This window comes from Scylla paramamosain, chromosome 5, assembly GCF_035594125.1.
Source record: "Scylla paramamosain isolate STU-SP2022 chromosome 5, ASM3559412v1, whole genome shotgun sequence".
NCBI classification, from domain to species: Eukaryota; Metazoa; Arthropoda; class Malacostraca; order Decapoda; family Portunidae; genus Scylla; species Scylla paramamosain.
In genome coordinates, this window is record NC_087155.1 from 31,860,056 (window position 1) to 31,875,271 (window position 15,216).

Consider the following 15,216-nt stretch of genomic DNA (forward strand, 5'->3'; position numbering starts at 1 on the left):
TAGTTTCCATCTTTGGTTCCATGCATGTATCTTGTCAATATCCTTTTGCAGTCATTTATCCTTGTCAGCCAATATTTTTGTCAAACTCCTTGCAATCATTTTCATCCTTTATTATTATCATTATTTTTGCATCATCAGCAAAAAAGTTTATATAACTATTTAGATCTGTCATATCATTTACATGTATTTGAAACATAATAGGTACCATAACAGATCCTTGCAGTACCCCACTTGTCACTTTGTACCAATTTGAATTAGTGTCTCCGATTATTGTTCTCATTTCCCTCTCTTGTAAATAATCATCCATCCATCTCAATGTTGCTTCCTTTAGTCCTCCTTCACTCTCTAACTTCTACATAAGGCTTTTGTGGGAACTTTATCATTTATTTATTTTATTATTATTATTATTTTTTTTTTATGTAGAAGGGACACTGGCCAAGGGCAACAAAAATCCAGTAAAAAAAAAAAAAAAAAAAAAAAAAAAAGGCCCACAGAGATGTTGGTCCCCAAATAGGGTCCAAAATGGTTGTCAAAAATTAAAGGATAAGTGTCTTGAAATCTCCCTCTTGAAGGAATTCAAGTTGTAGGAAGCTGGAAATACAGATGCAGGCAGGGAGTTCCAGAGTTTACTAGAGAAAGGGATGAATGATTGAGAATGCTGGTTAACTCTTGCATTAGACAGCTGGACAGAATAGGGGTGAGAGAAAGAAGAAAGTCTTGTGCAGTCAGGCCATGGGAGGAGGGAAAGCATGCAGTTAGCAAGATCAGAAGAGCAGTTAGCCTGAAAATACTGGTAGAAGATAGCAAGAGATTCAACATTGTAGTGATGAGAAAGAGGCTGAAGACAGTCAGTTAGAGGAGAGGAATTCATGAGATGAAGAGCTTTTGATTTCACTCTGTCTAGAAGAACAGTATGAGTCAAACCTCCCTATACAAGTGGAGCATACTCAATACATACATAGACGGATAAGGCCCATGTACAGAGTTAGCAGCTGGAAGGGTGAGAAAAACTGGTGGAAATGTCTCAGAATGCCTAACTTCATAGAAGCTGTTTTAGTTAGAGATGAGATGTGAAGTTTCCAGTTTAGATTATAAATAAAAGAACAGACTGAAGATATTTAGTGTAGAAGAGGTGGACAGATGAGTGTCATTGAAGAAGAGGGGATTGTGTTGAGTTGATAGATGGAAGAATTAAGTTTTTGAGGCATTGAACAATACTGTTTGCTCTTCCCCAATCAGAAATTTTAGAGAGATCAGAAGTCAGGCATTCTGTGGCTTCCCTGCGTGAACTGTTTACTACCTGAAGGGTTGGACGTTTACAAAAAGACGTGGAAAAGTGCAGGGTGGTATCATCAGCATAGGAGTGGATAGGACAAAAAGTTTGCTTTAGAAGATGATTGATGAATAACAGGAAGAGAGTGGATGACAGAACAGAACCCTGAGGAACACCACTGTTAATAGATTTAGGAAAAGAACAGTGACCATCTACCGCAGTAGCAATAGAACAGTCAGAAAGGAAACTTGAGATGAAGTTACAGAGAAAAGGATAGAAGCTGTAGGAGGGTAGTTTGGGAATCAAAGCTTTGTGCCAGACTCTTTCAAAAGCTTTTAATATGTCTAAGGCAACAGCAAAAGTTTCACCAAAATCTGTAAGAAAAGGATGACCAAGACTCAGTAAGGAAAGCCAGAAGATCACCAGTAGAGTGGTCTTGATGGAACCCATACTGGCAATCAGATAGAAGGTTGTGAAGTGATAGATGTTTAAGAATCTTTCTGTTGAGAATAGATTAAAAACTTTAGACAGGCAGGAAATTAATGCATTAGAACAGTAGTTTGAGGGATTAGAATGGTCACCCATTTTAGGAACAGGCTGAATGTAAGCAAACTTCCAGCAAGAAGGAAAGGTAGATGTTAACAGACAGAATTGAAAGAGTTTGACTTGGCTTTTTTGAGATCCAGGTATACTGCATCAACCCATCTGTCCCTCTCTTGCAGTCCATCTATTACTCTTGTGTAAAAGCTCAGTAGATTTCTGACACAGGATCTCCCTTTCCTGAATCCAAATTGCTTTTCTGTAATTATCTTTTCATCTTGTAGATATTCCACCCATCTATCTTTAACTACTATTTCACAAAGCTTGCTTGCAATACTTCTTAGTGACAGTGGTCTGTAATTTAATGGTCCCATTTTATTTCCCCCTTTGTATATTGGGACTATGTTAGCTCTTTTCATTTCTTTGGTACTTTTTCTTCTTTCAATGAGCTGTTAATTATATCCCACATGGGTTCCTTCATTTGTTCTCTCCATTCTTTTAATATCCATTCATTTACTTGATCTGATCCTATAGCTTTTCTAACATCCAGCTCTTCCAGCAGTTTCTTGATTTCTTGTCTCTACTTGTATCTCCTGTATTCCCTCACTCTTTTGATACCACTTATGGTGCCACAAAATGGGCTTCCTTTGTAAACACAGATTGAAAACTCATTTATTGGTTTATTCATCTCCTCAGTAGTTTCATAAATTCTTCTTTTTTAACATGTCTATGTCATCCCTATGTTTAATTTTTCATTTATATATTTGTAGATTTTGGGCTCTCCCTTGCATTTTCTTATTATGTCACTTCCAAAATTTTTTCTTTTTCTCCTTATTATATCATATTCTTATTATACCATATTCATTTATGTTCAGTTTTCTCATTATTTTTCTCTTTGCCCTGCCCTTTTTCTTTTTTGCTTCTACACACTTGGCATTAAGCCATTCATATTTCCCGATTTTCACTTTATAAGTTGGCACAAACTGTTGCACCTCCTCTCTGTACTTGCTCAAAATATTTCATATTTTTCTTGTACTACTTTGCTTTCAAATAGCTCTTTCCAGTTAATTTTTTCATAAAATTTATTAAGGTCTGCAAAGTGTGCTTTAGCATAGTTCTGTCTCCTATTTCTAAATAGTTCATTCCTGTGCAACACTGTTTCCTCCTGTAGTACTATTTCTATTGTACATGATCACTTCTTCCCATTAGACTCAGGCAGTGCATACTTGGTCTACTTTCTTGGGTTTTTTGTAAACAATAAGTAAGTCCAACTGTGATGGTTCTCCTCTGCATCTTATAGGCTCATTCACCCATTGTCTCATTGTATTTACCATCATGGTATGCATAAGTTCCTCGCTCCATGACCTGACATTTTCTTTTACTTCCATCTCCTCCCAGTTAATTCCTTTAGTGTTGAAGTCGCCTAATAAGAGCACTTTATTACTTTTCCTTATCATTTTCTCTATGCTATTTCTTGTTTCTAGTTGCAGACTTTTATATCTTTTTATATCTATATCTTTTATATCTATATCTCCCATGCATTAGTTTTTGGTGGTATGTAGATCACAATTACTTTCATTCTTTCACTTCTTTGATATTAACCACAACACTCAGTTTCTGCCATTCTATCACTATATTACATTTACTTAACAACAATATCCTCTTTTACCAATATCATCACTCCTCCCTTTCCTTTTCTGTCTCTCCTCCATGTACTATAATCTTCCTTTGCAAATCTCATCCTTATTCCCTCTTTAAGTTTGGTTCCCATTAAACATACCATGTCTGGTTTATTGTTCTTTAGGTAGTCTTTAAGTCCCAATAGGCTTGACACCAAACCATTAATATTTCTATACATAATTTTCAAGCTTCCGCCTGGTGATCTTCTGTGGCATTTTTGTGCCACCATTTCTTCACTTTCATGTCCACGACTTTCAAAATGAATTTCCTTGCTTGTTCCTGTGTTCTCTCCTCGTTTTTTGACTGGGCCTCTACTTTCAATTCTTTCAGTTTATTTCTCTCTTCTTCGTTCATGTCTCTTTTTATCCATATTCCCCCCATTCCTTCTACTTTTGCCAATTTTCCTGTTCTTTGTAACACATGCTCTACTGCTGTTTGTGACATGAATCTTATTTTGATTGGTCCTGTTCCATTTTCATCTTACTCTCCAATCTTATATAAACCTCTTCAATTTGTTCAACTATCTCCTCTTCTTCCCCGTGACTTCGTGTAATTCACCAAGGCCTGATCACAAGCAGACCTGCAGCCACCAGCTGTTATCCTTTTAGTGCAAGCTCAGGGCTCATTATTACCAATCATTGGGTAAGACTGTGACTTCACACACCACATACCCCATCCCCCTGGTCAGCGGAGACAGTAACTGCCCCGTTTGTCAGCGGAAAAATCCCAGAGGTGACCAGCCCCTAGTGGGGTTCGAACCTATGTCAGCCATGGCAGCCAACACATACTTGGCCCCTTTGCCACTGAGCCATGAGGCAGTGTGTGTGTGTTTGTGTGATAATGTTTTAAATTCTTTTATTACTACTTTTTAATACAGGAATATAAAAAGAATATTTTTTCTGAAAATATTGAGAAAATTTCTAATAACGTGAAACACACATAGTGTGTGTGTATGTGTAGGGGAGGCTGAGATTGCTGCTCATCATTGTGTGTCACATCTGGATGGGAAGGGGATTAATATATTTATGGCATGTGTGAGAAGCATGCTGTACAGCAATAAATGTGCCAATAAGTCAACTGGTAATGTTTTCTGTTTCAGTACATATGGAATGTGCTGGGTAGCAGGGCCTTGAATGTCTTCCAAGGCAAAAGGATTACACTTCCTGCAGGGACCCTGGTAGCTAACCAAAATCAGATTCTTATGGTCAGTGTAAAGGCACTAGGACAGGAGGCTACAGGCACAGTAAGTATGTAGTCTCAAATAGTGTGATATCTACCTTGCTCTTTTATTATTGACACACTGAAACACTGTATTTGCTTATAAGACAATTTTCTTGTCAAAACTCTTGTATAAAAATATTTTATCTTCCAATATGAAGACATGAACCTTGCAGTCATCAATTCATATCAGTCTCTACAATTAATAAGTAATTATTACTAATAATTTTAGTACTGTAAAATATTCACTTCAGCCAATGCTACACATATACTGTGATAGAATGACATGCTTTGGAGTGTATTTGGTCAGATTTATTTTATTACTTATTTCCATTGCTATTTATTTCTAAGCTTAACAGGATGGGAATAGTTTCCTGATAAAAACAAAGCCAAACAACAATTAATACACCATTCTATATATTTTACCTATGTTCAGCAACCACATATGCTTGCTTAGTTGTTTATTGTTGAAATGGAGAATTTAATGTCAAGGTTCTGCAGCTTGTTGTGCATTTTCTTTTCACATTCAACATTCTAGAACTCTCATTTAGTTCCAGCCAATCTTCTAGTGGCCTATCCCAACTGTTTTATATTATTTCAGATTCCAGATATTGATGGTTTTCAGTTCATTGTTCCCTTTAGAGACCACATTGCTCCAATTCACTATGTTCAATATAAACCTTTGTGGATATGCAGCCTTTTTTTATAGTTCAGTATTTCTATAATGCCACTTCTCAATCCCATCTTGATCTTTTCCTCAACCTTTCAAACATGTAAATTCACCACTTTAATCAGTATCTTTGCTTACAATTGTTTTCACCTAACCAAATTATTTAAACATCCGATAATATGCTCCTCTCAACATTATCAGTATATTTCTCTAATCCTGTTGTTGATCATTCCTTCAAACTATCTTTCATTGTTTGAGAAAGTGATCCTTGGTATGCTGATTGTTTATGGGTTGCATGAAAAGTGGTAATTATTTCCTGTGTATTGTGTATGGTGTGTACATACATTATTGCATGGATTTTGCTTTCAACAAATATAAAAGATTCAAATAATTGTCCTGCAACCATCAACAGGCCAGCTTGAACCTGTCTGTGATTCCTCAAGGCATCACTGTTGTTACCTCTGCTAGCTACTTAAGGATATGTGCCAGCACAGCCATCATAGTTGATGCTTCCAACTCAAAAGACAGAGACAACCGTCCTGGATCCCTCTCTTTTAGGTAGGTGATTTAAGAGACTGATTTGAACACATTTTGCATTTCATCTTTGTCATGAGCAGCTTTATGCAGCCTGCATATGCCGTACAGTGGATGAAATAATGACGACTACAATGTTATCATTTCTCACTTCAGTCTTAGCAACTACCACCTCCAATTCAAATTCCACCACTGTCCAACATTTATTTATTTATTTTTTTCCTGCATATTTTCAGTGCAGTAATTGTTCTATCAGTTATGCAATGATGCATTTTATATTTTCTGTATATTTTGATTCTCTCTCTCTCTCTCTCTCTCTCTCTCTCTCTCTCTCTCTCTCTCTCTCTCTCTCTCTCTCTCTCTCTCTCTCTCTCTCTCTCTCTCTGTTTTTGTATTCCAAATTTGCATAATTCCTTAGTATAATTCAAAGGTATGCACCAGTTTTATAATGTTATATTTCCATATATGAAGCAGGCTAAATAATAGCTGTATAATTAGTTGTATTTACATAACAGTAAATTTTGAATAATGAGTGACTCATGTAAATGTTTTACAAAGCACTTAGAGGTACCTATTCCCTGTTCATTGGTTATCACTGAATATTATATTGCTTTTTACAGGTGGAAATGTTCTTCAAATGTCAGCAGCCCTTGCATTGTTATAGGAAAACCTCTAAGTGGACTTGAGAGTGTTTTATCTGAGGAAGAAATGAGGAAACCCACACTCAAAATTCCCGCTGGATATTTACCTCCTGGCAGGTTAGGAATTGCAAGTCAGATTGCAAATACTTAATTGTTTTAATGTGTCATTTAGTTTGTTACATTTTAAGACATGCCAGATTTTAATTTTTTTTTTTTTTTTGTGTTTGGGTTAAGGTACACTTTGACAGTGGTTGTAAACAAAGGAAGAAGCTCTGCACAAAAAGATGTGGAGGTTGAGATTCTGAGAAGCAACTGTGAGATTACTATTGAGACAAACCCAACTGCTGTATTGGTTAATCCACTGGAAGAGGTAAGTTCATATAACATGTGTATGCAACTATGTATGTGTTTTGAGAGAGTTTGAAAGTAATTTCAGTTAATAACACTAATATACTCAAAAATCTCTTAGGTCATCATTCCTGCCTATGTCACCGGTCCACCAAAGTTGAATGTACAGTGGCAGAGTATCAAAGAACCTGGTTTTCACAATATTGAAATGATGTCATTTGTTGATACTGGTCAGCCCACCTTTTATGAGGTAAGTGATAATTTTGTGTAGTCAAGAGTAGCACCTAGTGAAAAAGTTATTGTCCATATAATATGTGAGGCACCTAAAGCAAGAGTGATGTAAGCGCTGAAAATAAAAAATGGAAAAAAAGAAAGGCCATCACAGTTTTGAGAATTTCAAAATGCAGTATCTCTTCAATAGATTGAGATAGAAAGTCATGATTGGTATCAAAATATTCAGTAATTTATACCCTTTACAACTATGTAGTTGAATTACATTATTTAGTTACAATTGAATTACATTATTGAAAATAAATAGGTGACTGTGTTTTTCTTTGGTACAGTTTTGTTAAGGACATCACACAGCTACATTAAAATCATATTTAACGCCCACACACTGTTTATTTCCTTTATTCTAGCAAGTTATTTTATTTTCTATGTACTATTAGGGGAATCACAACTATTAAAAAGTCTTCTTTTTAGTGAACTTGTCAGTTTCATTAACCAAAAACATGACATACAAGTACTTCTTAAGATGAACACAAATCAAGAGAATGATACAAACCTTAAAAAATGTAACTGGAATAGTCTAAAACAAAAGAATCAATAAACATTATATAAATATACTGGTATAAAGGATAGTAGAATATAAAGAAATAATAAAGTCATCCAGTACTCCCAAAGCTCATGCAAGCTTCCCCCACATATCTTCATCTTTTGGTGATATTTTTCTTTCATTCTGCAGGAATATGCACCTTTTTTCTTCCTCTGGAGGGTCCTGGCTCCTCAGGGGGTATACTGTTGTCCACCATAATAATGAGACATGTGTTGTGTAAAAGGAAACTTAAGACATCAACCTATCATTCAAGGGTAGCAAGCAGATGGGAAGGAAGGAGAGTGTGAAGCATGTGGGGTGTGGTGGTGGGAAGGTGTCCCAGCATGACACATGACTCACAGCATGAACTGTCATTGCCTGGCTCTTCCTGTGCTACTGTGGCAAGGGGGTTACTTCTCTTTGGCCCCAACATCTGATAGTTATCACTCAAGCACAGCAAGAAAGTTCAGTGGATAATTTCACTTTGACGTTTTTTTTTTACCCTATTGCAGGATCCATTCTGATATATGTGCTCTTTCCCATCATGGTTGGAAGATTGGGGAAGACAATGCAATAAAAATAGTATTTTTGGCCATGAGGTCGTTTGTTACTCTGGCTCTGGGTGCCTCATATATATATATATATATATATATATATATATATATATATATATATATATATATATATATATATATATATATATATATATATATATATATTCATAATCCCCTTTGGCATCTATCATAATGTAATGATAACATGCATCAGTATTAATCTTAGTTCTCTGCTTTTTCATCCCACCAATTTAGTCATTATTTTCAATTACTGTTAAGTCCTCAACCATCATACAGATATATGCTCATGTTCAACACTTCATTACTTGATTTTGCTTATATTCCATAGATTTGTCTCTGACAACATTTTTTTTTTCAAGTATTTCATTCTTATCTTGAATATAACTTTTTTTCTACAATGCATACTCCTCTATGTTGCTTCTCTTTCATATTATAAGATTATCATCTTAGATGAGTAGCTGAGCAGAAACAAGATAAAGATTATGACTATAAATAATACTAGATTTGTGTTCAGGATGCTAGTGAGCGCCGGCAGCACTTCCTCCAATTCCCAAAGCCTGAACAACAAGAATTCACAGGTCTCATGATGGGGGAGACCTACAAATTTCGACTGAAAGCATGGACGGACACCACTGAGACAATTTTCAGTGATGTAATCCTCAGGACACCCTATTCTCAATTTGAGGGGAAAGCCACACTTGAGGTATGCACTGTAAATTTGCCCTTTATCTCTGTTCATTTTTCTAGATCATAAACTTTCCAAATCTAAAGGAGCTATATAAAATATTTACTAAAAAAAAATTAAACATGAAAATGTGCTGTCTTGTTGTTTTATCTGAATGTTAGCTTATGTATGTATGTAATTACAACAATAAAGTTACTTCATGTGGATTGATTTAGTGGATTTAGTTCTCACTCAGGTTCACATTGCACATTCACAAATTCTCCTTTGATCCTGATCCTTGGGATAAGCTGACAATTATTTTCTGATAGGCTTTGACATCAAGAAAGCACCTTTTGTTTTTGAGATTAAGACTGCCAGAAATTTGCTCTTTCATGATGAGAATAGTCTGAAGATAAAAAGTAAGGGTGGATAAATTAAGGACATCTATAAAAACCTACATCTACATATTCATCATTGAGATAATGGGTGAGAAAACAGTATGTTCTGGCATGCTGTAACAAGAAGTGGCTTTATTGTTTGTGCAATATTGTTTGTCTGAGTGGTATTTCAGACACTTCCTCTTCTTTGTATTGTGAATAATTCTAATAAATGGGAGCATGGGGAATGAGGTAAATAAGTTGAGATAGATTATTGATTCTATAAAATTATCATTTAGAGTTGATTGGTATCCATTACATGAAGTAACACCCCTGTTGTCACTGAGGTGCAGGGTTGTTGATATTTTAAAAACAGTTTTTTTTATATAATGTTGTAAATCATCTGTGGTATTCTTGGGCTGGCACATCACACACAAGGAGATACAAAATACAGTTTCACATTTAGTCACGTTTATTGAGGGTAATATGACAACACATAGAAACGGGCTGAAAAGATGTGTGTGTGTGTGTGTGTGTGTGTGTGTGTGTGTGTGTGTGTGTGTGCATGAGTGTTGTCAGCTGCCTTTAGCCTGGGGTGAAGGTGGTAGCTGACCTGACCTAGTAGTCAAACTCACTCAGATAGCTGGGTCCTTAAGGGATTAGCTTTAGCTGGGTCCTTAAGGGATTAGCTCTAGCCAGGTCCTTAAGGAATTAGCTCTAGCCAACTCCTTATGGGATTAGTTCTAGCCAGGTTCTAAGGGATTAGCTCTAGCTGGGTCATTAAAGACTTAGCTCAGGTATGGGGATGGAGATCAGTACATTACCACCTGTATTTACTTAGTTGTATTTACCTAGCTGTATTGTGCAAGGCAGGAATCAAAGTTCATTTTGTCCTGTCTCCATAACTATATTTATCCAGTTTCTCTTTAAACATGTGTACACTGTTTGCCACAACCACTTCTTTCTTCAAATCATTCCAGATTTCAATAGTTCTATACGGGAAGCTGCATTTCTTGATGTCACTTGAACATCCATTCTTCCTTATTTTCTCCCCATACCCCCTTGTCCATATCTCTCTCTCTCTCTCTCTCTCTCTCTCTCTCTCTCTCTCTCTCTCTCTCTCTCTCTCTCTCTCTCTCTCTCTCTCTCTCTCTCTCTCTCTCTCTCTCTCTCCCCTATTAGGGTGACTTTTAACAATTTAGATAAAGAAATGATGAAGAAAATTATAGCAAGCATGATACATTCTAAACTGGAATATGCAGCTGTAGTTTGGGCTTCACATAGAGAAAATGATATGTGGAAACTGAAAAAAATACAGAGAAACAGCAATGAAGATGGTACCAGAATTGAAAGACAAGCTATGAAGAAAGACTTGAAGAGATGGGTTTACCAACACTACAAGAGAGAAGATAAAGAGGAGACCTGATAACAATGTACAAATTAGCAAACAATATAGAAAGAATAGACAGAAATGACTTGGTACTACAGATGAAGGAGGGAGAGAGACAGATGAGGGGGCATGGGAAGAAAATGAAGAAGAGTTGATGTTCAAGCGACATCAAGAAATACACCTTCCTGTATAGAACTATTGAAATCTAGAATGATTTGAAGGAAGAAGTGGTTGCAGCAAACAGTGTACACATGTTTAAAGAGAAACTGGATAAATATAGTTATGGAGAAAGGACAAAATGAGCTTTGGCTCATACCCTGCACAGTAAAACTAGATAAATACATATGTTTCTGACTGTACAAGATTTTTGGCTCTGAGCAGGGTCTCAGAGACTGAACATGTACTGGGATCAATGTGGACATAAGTTTAATGTGAGCTTTGTATTTGTGTTGAAAGTGTCTATATTTCATTCCTGAAAATTTTAAAACTAAATCTTTGGTAATGCTTTTGTGTACCAGCTGCTTAGTTAATGTAGAAAGCGCATAGTAAAACTTGCATTAGCTCAGTTATTACAAGTCCATTAGAAGATAATTCAGCTAAAATTAATGTGTTTAACATTTGTTGAAGGAATCAAAACTAATAACAGTGTGTGCAGGTGTCTCCCTCTGCAGGAATTGGCATCCTGGATAACTTCACCTTCACTATGAAGCATTCTGTTGACTCCATAAAGGACCAGCCTTCCTCTGTGTACTTTGGTTATCGCCTCCAAGACTCTCAGGATATCTGGTTTATTCCAGTTACAAATGAGGATCCAGTAGCTGTCTATCAGCTCCCAGCACGTTAGTATGAATTTCTTGTAAAACGTAATTTATTAGGTTCAGTACAAACCAAGGGATGGGTGGGGTGTCATCTGTATTCATGGTGTACTCTAATGCTTTGAAATTAATAGATTATTTGTATGTGTTTAATGATGATATAATTTCCTGAAAAGTGGTTAATGACAATGTACAGGGACAGTTTTGAAAATTTAAGAAAATTTTATTTTTCTCATTTTTTATTTTTAATTTAATCTTATTTGAATAAACTACAAGAAAACTTTATATAGGAGAACCTCTGTACACAAAATTTAGCCTTTTTCTTAACATTATAGCAGATACAAAAAAAGCTGGAAAAGAACACACAAATAGTATGTAACACCACTGGGGAACACCCTGCATGTGGGGAAGTAGGGAGGGAGGTGAGTGGCCTGCTGGCAGTGTTGCCAGACAGTCTAATCTCAAAACTCCTAAATAGTACTGAGAATGAATCACCCAAAACCTCCATTCTATATATTTCCACACATCATAAAAACAAACCAAAGATGCACATTTGTTTTCAGAGGAAAGTTTGTGTTCAGGATTAAGAAATATATTTTTATGGCATTCAGATTCAGAAAAAAATTTTCAGACTTTTTTCATATTCAGAGGTTCTACTGTATCTGAAATTGTTTCTGAGGATTTTTTTATTCTAAAAAAACATCTATATCAAACATAAAATGTATTCCTTTATTTCTGTTATTTTAAGTTTTTTTAAATCATTACAATATTCCTTTTGTTCTTCTTTTTTATTATATCAAGCAACAGACATTCACATTTACAGTAATATTTTGTGAATTTTTTAAATCTTTCTTAGAAAGCACTTTTTTAAATTTGGGCTGTCTAAGATCTTTTTACATGTCCTGTGTGTTGCCACTTGTATTTATTTGAATGGCACAAAATCTTCACATATTGTTGCATATACCTTCTGCAGTACTTTCTAGAAAACTGGATAAAGCATCTGTTTCCCCACATCAGAAAGCTTTTCATTCAAGAGAGACTTATGCCCTTTTATCATGTAGCTTCTGTCAAAACTATTATCTGATTTGTGGAGCAGTGTTTCCCTGTAGTATTTGAATACTGTAGCCCTGGTCTCCTTCATCTTCACAAAATTTTCTCATTTGTTACAGGTTATTACAGTAAGTGGTGCTTTCTGCCTTGTTAATTTTTCCTGTGATCAGAGCCTGATTTATTTTCAGTCCAACATATCTAATACGAGATATGTCTTGCCAGTTTCACATGTAACTGCTGTCACTCATTCTTGCTTCTGCAAGACATCATTGGGCACTTCGGTATCTCATCTAGTACCAAAAGTTGCGGACAAATTGATATGATGGTGGTATTTTCTGGTGCATTTGGTAAAGTCTCCATTTCTTTCTGGAGCAGGTGTTCTGGTATCTGATATGTTGGTGTCTCAGATGGCAGCATTTATGACTCATTATGTGCATACATTTGAAGGTCATGGTATTGCTGAAGATTGTAGTGGTGGTGGTGTGCATGGAGATGGAGTAGATGGTGGCAGTGACCTTGGTGTGCTGGCCACAGCAAGGTGTCCCTGATTTGAGTCCTAGAGACTCAATCTTATTAATGTATGTGCTTTCCTTAGGCTGTCAACTTTTTTTTTTTTTTTTTTTGCACCTGTATTTTGTTTTAAAAATATTAAAATCAACTCCCCAGACACATCTTTAAATATTAAAGTGCTGTAACTACTGAATTATTTCAAATGATTTAAAATTAAAACATTTGTTAAAGCTTTGTATCTACTCTTGAAAGTTCTAATGTCTTAGGAGGAAAGATTTTTTAAAGATTTAGTAAATCTGTAGATAAACTCACAATTTAACAATAATGAATTGAGTTCTTTATCATATTTTTTTTATCAGAATGTATTTTTTATAATTAGGGTCAAACCAGGAAAAAGTAACACCAATCGTGAAAGTTTGTGATCCTTTTGGAATCTGTCAAAATGAAGAGGGTGACACCATAACTCTCACCCTCCCATCACAGCTGCCTCCAGGTCTTCTTGGGTAAGTGTATCTGACACTTATGTTTAAAAATGTATTCTAAGAAAGCATTTAAAAAAATATATAGTTTTTTTAAAGACCATCTAATATTAATTTCTATCTGTATTCCCATACATGTGCTGGATTAGTATGCAGCCTCTGGTCTTTACCACTTATGCTAGTTTCTTATTGGTTTCAGTTTGATTTCATTATTTTTCACTTTGAAAGTATGCAACAAGATGGAAGAATGAAAACCCTTCCCATATTTGAGGAAGAACAGATACAGCATTATAATGATGAGGGATAGTCTTATATTTGTATTATGAAGTTGGAGGATCAGAGTCTTGTCTTGAAATTTACACATACAAGTGTGTAGATACACTGTTACTACAATGTGTGGGATACTTGAGAATCACAAGACATTATTTTTTTGCTACTGCCTCCTTGTTCTTATAGATTCTCCAATGCTCATTCATGTGAATCAAAATAATCACTGATCTTGCTTTTGCAGAAATCTTGTAAATAGTTTTGATAATGACTTGAGGTGTGATGAATGCCTGAAATCAGCACTGGAAAAAATCACGGATGACCTGGCAACCATCATTGCCATGAATTACAGCACAACAGCTGCTGCTGCACTCACTGAGGCAATAGAAATGTCCATCATATCAGAATTGCCCAACCTCATAACCAGGTAGGATTATAATTTCTCTTTGGGAATTCCATTATAATAATTTTCCTATCATTATAAGCTTCCTCACCTCTGAGGAGCATTTGCAAAATGTGGCTGTAGTAAAAATCAAGGATATGCTTTTTTTTAAATATAATTCATATACTATGTTATATTGAGTAAAGATAGGAGCAGATGAGAAGAGGAAATTGAATGTAATGAAGATTAGGTATCTGAGGACCATGCTTGGAGTAACATATATAGAGTAAGTACGATTAAGAAATAAAAAAAAATAATTTTTAAAGTGTGAAGAACTGATGTTCAAAGAGAATAGTTCAAGCAAATCAGGAAGTGTAGGGGGTATGGTAGGAGAGTGATTGATAAGAAAGGATCTTTAGTTATTTCAACTTTCATTCACAGAACTCAGAACAATCCAGCTCTATCCCTGGACTTACTTGAAGGCCTATTAGGTTTTGTGCAAGAGTTTGGTGCCAGTCCAGAGCTGCAGCAGCTCTGGGGTACTCTAGCTTGGGAAAGTTTTTCCAAGAAATTTGGATTACCTTCTCCAGACATTAAATACTCATCAGCAGAAATCAGTGATGAAGAAAATGAAGAATTTATCTATTATCCAAAAACTGATGATGATTTAAAAGATGCAAGGAATGGATACAAATCACATACTTCACAAATAAGGTATGCTTGTATGTTCATTCCTCAATATGTGTAGCTATCTGTTTCTTCATTCATACATCTACAAGTATCTGCCTACTTATATCACAACTTGAAAATTATGCCTTTTGCAGTTCTGCAGATGCAAATAATCAGCCAATGAAGCAAAGGGTCAAAAGGCAGGTTGCAGTCACTGGTGAGGTGCAGGAGCAGGAACAGAGAGGATATGTCACAACCACCAAAGAGAAACAGGATCGTAAACTGATGACAGTGGATGAGGTACCTGGTTTACATTGGAT

At 35.7% G+C, this 15,216-nt stretch overlaps 1 protein-coding gene across 9 annotated transcripts in view; it reads left to right on the plus strand.

Moving 5' to 3' along the window:
- The window catches only part of LOC135100836 (uncharacterized), a 123,420-nt gene that overhangs the window by 75,330 nt on the left and 32,874 nt on the right, over positions 1-15,216 (plus strand). For all 9 annotated transcript variants that reach the window (XR_010268938.1, XR_010268937.1, XR_010268935.1 and 6 more), the window contains exons 36-46: positions 4,593-4,736; positions 5,794-5,939; positions 6,536-6,673; positions 6,791-6,926; positions 7,026-7,154; positions 8,808-8,996; positions 11,380-11,563; positions 13,479-13,602; positions 14,090-14,272; positions 14,669-14,941; positions 15,052-15,196. Coding sequence is in view for 5 of the 9 variants with exons in the window: in XM_064004272.1 (XP_063860342.1) it covers positions 4,593-4,736; positions 5,794-5,939; positions 6,536-6,673; positions 6,791-6,926; positions 7,026-7,154; positions 8,808-8,996; positions 11,380-11,563; positions 13,479-13,602; positions 14,090-14,272; positions 14,669-14,941; positions 15,052-15,196 (1,791 nt within the window). In the remaining 4 variants the exon portion in view is untranslated. The remainder of the gene's footprint in view (positions 1-4,592; positions 4,737-5,793; positions 5,940-6,535; positions 6,674-6,790; positions 6,927-7,025; positions 7,155-8,807; positions 8,997-11,379; positions 11,564-13,478; positions 13,603-14,089; positions 14,273-14,668; positions 14,942-15,051; positions 15,197-15,216) is intronic.